The 5,703-nt window shown below is 39.2% G+C and overlaps 1 protein-coding gene across 1 annotated transcript in view; it reads right to left on the bottom strand.

Annotated features, from left to right (window-relative positions):
• LOC105822461 (pyrin and HIN domain-containing protein 1-like) overlaps positions 1–5,703 on the bottom strand; it is a gene marked incomplete at its 3' end in the record, with an annotated part of 56,555 nt that overhangs the window by 7,834 nt on the left and 43,018 nt on the right. The window contains exons 8-10 of the mRNA XM_012659444.1: positions 3,090–3,374; positions 1,850–1,995; positions 1,135–1,299 (exon numbers count right to left, since the gene is read on the bottom strand). Of these exons, the coding sequence (XP_012514898.1) occupies positions 1,135–1,299; positions 1,850–1,995; positions 3,090–3,374 (596 nt within the window). The remainder of the gene's footprint in view (positions 1–1,134; positions 1,300–1,849; positions 1,996–3,089; positions 3,375–5,703) is intronic.

Here is a 5,703-nt window from a genome sequence, read left to right on the forward strand (position 1 = left end):
ACTCAGAGAGAAACAATGAAACAATATATTGTATGATACCATTTTTGGAATAATCGTGTATGTACTTCCATACACGTGTATGTAGTTCACTTCCTTTGATTTCTGCATCTTGGTATATGGTATTCTTTCTGCCTACATTTTCCTGAGCTCCTAAGCTCCCCTCCAAATTCCATCACTTCTTTTTGTTACTACAATTTTTGGGCCTCACAATATATACCACATCTCTTTGGGTCAGACAATCCTTACTCTTCTTTCATTAGCTGTCCTGGTTTGTATCTTAGGACTTAGTTTTCACTTTTTCCTTGAGTAAATGTATTTATTGAGAGCTTCGTATGAGGCAGACACTGATCTAGGCTTTGGGATACACTGGTCCACACACTGACAAAGTAGCTCTAATCTTGGAACTCAGAGGAAGGTGGGAAAAGTAAACACTTTTTTTTTTTAAAGAGATGGGATCTTGCTCTTGCTCAGGCTGGTCTCGAACTCCTGACCTCGAGCAATCCTCCCTCCTCTCAGAGTGCTAGGATTACAGATGTGAGGCACTGCACCCAGCCTAGTAAGCACTTGTTAATTTCAGTTGTCATAAATAGTAGAAAAGAAAGAAAGCTCTTTCTACCACAGAGAGCACCATGAAGGAGTCACCAAGGTCACTGTGGTCTAAGTGAGCATTTCCTGAGGACAAGATATCAATGTTGGGATTTAAAGGAAGAGTAGGGTTGTCTATGTAAGAGTTCTCCAGATGAAAGTAACATGGTTTGTGAAAATCCTGCAGTGGAAAGGAGCACGGTGTTGGCCAAAGAAACTTGAACAGATTAGTGAGCAAAGGGAAGAGGTGTGAAAGACACGGGAGCAGTGGACAGTGACCCAACTGCTGTACCCCCTGTGCTTTTGTGGACCCTACACCTCTCTGTTCCTCCCCCAGACAACTCAGCACAGAAAACATTCTGCACTCAGAGACAACGTCAGGTTCATCAATATCCCTGTGGAAGCAAAAGCTTAACATGTTGTGAATTCTCAATATATACCTTTGATTAAGTTGCTAATTATTGATGCTATTTTAAAGTACAAGATCAGATAAGATTTCTGTATTTTTAGTAGAAGAAATTGAAGCAAAGGAGACCTGGAAGAGTGTACCTCAGTTGAGGAATTGCTGGATGCAGCTGATGAGGTCTGGGGAGGTGGGGGATGGCCCACGGCTGTGGACGCGCCGGCTCCTGCAGGAGAGGGCGGCTGAGTCTGCTCCTCCGAAACCTTACTCCTTTCACTCCCACTTTTTCCTTTGGTTGTGCTTTTTCTTTTCTGAAAATAGTTTGATTTTCCTGTTATTCCCTTTTAGTGTCAAATAAAGCAGAGCATCCTTTCATTCTGGGAAGTAGGCTTGTTATACCTATCAACGTGTTTCATGGAAACTTGACGGGGTTCTGTCCATCCCTGGCCAGTTGTAAGAGGTGGACATATATGGTTTCTTTAAACAAAGGAAGCAGGGAAAGATATACGAATCATTTCATTTCTCTAATTACCTCTGTTGAGGGAAGTGCTGACTTGGAAATAGGAAAGCTGGGGTTTTATAAACATGAGCAAATCATTTTCCTATCTGATTCTCAAATTACTACACCTCTATACCGGGGACAATGATATATTTAGTTTGTATATATTTACATTATAGTCACTACAGTTTTTAGCTGATTACCTTGTACAAAGAACAAGATCAATTACTAGATAACTTGCTGAATCTTAAACTTGGTGGGAAACTCTGATGACACAACTCTCCACTATAGAGATTGAGGGGAAGAGCCTGGCAGAGTTTCCTCTGTGGGATTTGAAACCCATTGCTCTTTCTCAATCTTACCTGAGGTCCAGGAGTCACCTCTGCTCCTTCAGATGTGAGACCCTTCCTTGTGGACGGGGCAGGTGTAGCAGGGCCCTCTTCTTTCTGCTTGCTCTTTTTTGAGAGGGTTGTTCCTTTTGCCGGTGTAGATTTGATTTTATTCACAACTAATGCAGAAAAAGGAAACATATAAACCCAGAGCTGATGGTCTCAGAGAGCTGAAGCAGTTTCCATCCTAATTCCTCTCGGCGCCTGCTGAGTGCTCAGCTGTGCTCCACCGCATTAGCCCAGCCCGGCCTCAAGGTGACTGACAGTCTCAACACAGGTCCCAGCACTGTCTCGGTTCCTCAGTGTTTCTCATATGCCTTCCCCGTGCACTGAGCACATCCTTCCTGTCCTCTGAACTGTGAGTGATCACTCCAGATCTTTCCCCATCCTGTTTTCCTATCATTTCCTTTTAAAACTCAAGGGTGCTCCTGATGTTGACTGCTTGGTCATGCTCTCCAGGTAATCTATTCAAATCACAAAACCAGTGGATGGAAATGTGATATAGGTTTGAGAGGTGAGATATGGAGATTTTGGACTTTGAGTTTTATATATGTATAAACATATACACCCACATATATTTTTAACTCAGTCATTTTATGACAGGGAAGAACTTCACGTTTGTTGCAGGTAGGCTTACGTTTAACTGCTGCCTCTTTTTTATGATGTGGGTTAATGATGAATTAAATAGTCTCAATAGGACAGATACATTAACATGGTTACATGTACATATTTCAGATATAAACGACACATTTTATTTTATTTTTTAATATATATATTTATTTCAGAATATTACGGGGGTAAAAATGTTTTGGTTACGTAAGTTGCTTTTGTACCGTTTGAGTCAAAGTTCTAAGTGTGTTCATCACCCATATAGTGTGCATTGTGCCTGTTATAAACAACAAATTTAAAAGTATTATTTTATCATTTTCTAACCTTACTAATGTACCACAAGTCTCAGTCTCTCATCAACTCCCTCGCATTCTAGTTCTTTCACTGCATCCCAAATATCCCCTCCAAAATACAACATTCTGCATTAGAATTGGAATGCTCTAAGTTGTTAACTTGTTGGCACGTGAAGTACAAACACTGCCAAGGCCACTGAGTCACAACTTGTGACAGGGATGTATCAACTATGTCCAAGGGCAGGTTCTAGTCAAGGTTGAGAAGGGTAGGGGACAGTGGCACAGAGGGAATGTTCCCTGTTCCCCGTTACCTTTTGACTTTTCATTATTAAGAGTTTTTGCAATGGGTTGCAGTGCTGGTATATCTTTGCAGAGTTGCATAAGTTTGTCCACACCGGCGTCACGTGGGAACTTGTCAACCATCAAGTTAGCAATCTGAACTTTGTCATATTTTTCTTGCATTTTGTTACTCAGGTTTAACGTACTGGCCAGTAAGAACTTCACCATTTTAAACTGATAATCACTGGTGTCCTCTAATACTTTAAGTAGAACAATTTTATAGCATTCATCTGTCATGTCTAAAGACATTGGTGAGCCTACAAGAGAAAAATGACATACAATGTCGCACACCTATACAGACAATTTAAACGACTGCTTATGCCTACTTGAGTGAGGAGCCCATATGAACGTGTTTTCCACGGATGTGTGTGACAAAGAGGGACTTAATGACCAGATATGCCACTGTGGACATTGGGTCGAGAACTGCTGCATTAGGAATGCCTATGAAATTCATCCTGTTTAATAAGGATAGTTGAGCTGTGTCCAGGTGGGTGTGGTAGAAGGAGGTGTGGAAACAGGCAATTGTTACAGTGCTTAGAGCATGGGCTGTGCAGTGCCAGAGTTTGTGGTTCCCCATCCCATCCTTCACTGGGTCTGGACCCCATCACTCAATGCCTGCCTGTTGATTTCTGACTCTTCTCACTCCCACTGTGACTAAGCTGGTTGTAGTGTAAATGGTCTGAAGCCTCCTACTTTATACAAATACCCTTCTGAGTATCCTAGCTGGAGTCCCAATCTGAGTCCCCTTGTCTCTTCCTTAGTCGGCTCTCATTAGCATCCTGTCTGCCTTGGTGTTGACCATGTCCTCGGTGCCCTTAATACTATGACTTTGCATCTTCGTGCTCTCTCCTGCAATGTCACACAGCATTTATTAGTTGAAATAATTTCATTAACTGCCTGATTGGATTTTTTTTAAGGCTTGATTTAACTCATGAATTCTTTCCCGGAGCCAGTTTTCTCTCCATAAGTCACGTTTTTATCCCACTACCCCACTGAAATCCTTTAATATTTCCCCATTTTTATTTCAAAAATTTCTTACTTTGAAAATGTCTCAGAAGACCTTGAATATCTGCATCTTTTCTACTTCCGATACTTTTGTATTCCTTATATCCTATGTTTCGGAAATATATAGCACACTTTTTATTTTCATGCTTCATGACATGGCTAATTCCTTTCTCACTGTCTGGAAAGCGATTCCTACATTTCTTTCTCTGACAACCTCCCGTACAACCTTTCGGTCTCACCAGAGTCCTTGTCTTCTGCAAGCTTCACCCAGAGTCCTAACATAAACCAGGTCCCACATGGACTCATCTGGACATATTTAGTACTGTGCACTTCCTTGTTGATGCACAGTGTATGGTATAAATTCCAATTATCTTTTTAAGTTAATGAACATTTTTAGAGTAAGAACCATGTCTTTGCATGTTTTGTATAATTGGGATATTTTAATTCCTGGCGCTGTTATTTGCTTCCTTCTTGAGAGAACATGAGCATCCTCAGATTGAAAAGGCTCACAGTCTGAAGAGATGATCCATACAAAGACACATTATAGTTAAACTGAAGAATATGACTACTCTGGAAGCCTTCAGAAATGAAGAATAGATCACTCACAGAGATTCAATAATCAGAATGAAACTGATTGTCAAAAATGAAACTGCCCATAGCAAGACAATGGGGTAATTTTTATATAATTCTGTCACCAAATCCCTTATCTATAGCAAAATAAAAAAAATTAAAAATGGAAAGTTTTGATTTTTTTGTGGACATGAAAGCATAATTTATTTGCAAAATAAAACCAAATGTGAGGTGACAGGAGGCTATGTATAATCTCAGTTTATTCCACTTAAATGTAAGTGTTCAAAGGTTTTGTTGTGAAATATTAATGCTTTTGATTTTGGAATAATGACTTAGATCCCACTGGAGTTTCTAGTGATGCAGTATTTAGAATACATGTATTAATAGCCTTTCTGAAGCCTCCAACTTCTGAGTTTCAAAAAATGTCTAATCCCTCAGGTATAGAAAAGGTGTTCTCCACTTGTTTGAGGAAAAAGTAATTTTGAAACTAGAATTTTAATCTAGACAAAGTGACATTCAAACATAAGAGTCTCAATAACTCTTTTCGGATGCTGAAGTTGTCAGTATTTTGCAAGGCAAAGACTTACACAAACACATCTATTGGAAGTAATATTCAACAAGAAAAAATAAATAACATTTTAAAATACTACTGAGCAAAAGATAAATAAGTGTGAAAAATGAACCTGATTATGCGTGTCTATGTCTTAAAAAGAAAAGCCTGAGGCAAGAGGAGAGAAACACAAAGTATACTAACATGGTGGAAGGAGAAGGAAGAATATGACAACTTACTAATGAATTTGTCTTTAGAGGGTGAGACTGAGGTACAAGTTAAAAAAATCAAGACAATGAGGAGTTTATAGAAGTATCATAAATTGAATATAGCAGTATACACTTAAAAGACCTAACCAGTGAAGTGACAACTTTCATCAAATTTGATTTAAGAGATTGACATATATGTTAACAAAAGATCACTTAAAGTTGAAAAAATTTAAAAAATTATCTTGAAAAGAC

The sequence above is a fragment of the Propithecus coquereli genome, unplaced genomic scaffold, assembly GCF_000956105.1.
Source record: "Propithecus coquereli isolate 6110/MARCELLA unplaced genomic scaffold, Pcoq_1.0 Scaffold610, whole genome shotgun sequence".
NCBI classification, from domain to species: Eukaryota; Metazoa; Chordata; class Mammalia; order Primates; family Indriidae; genus Propithecus; species Propithecus coquereli.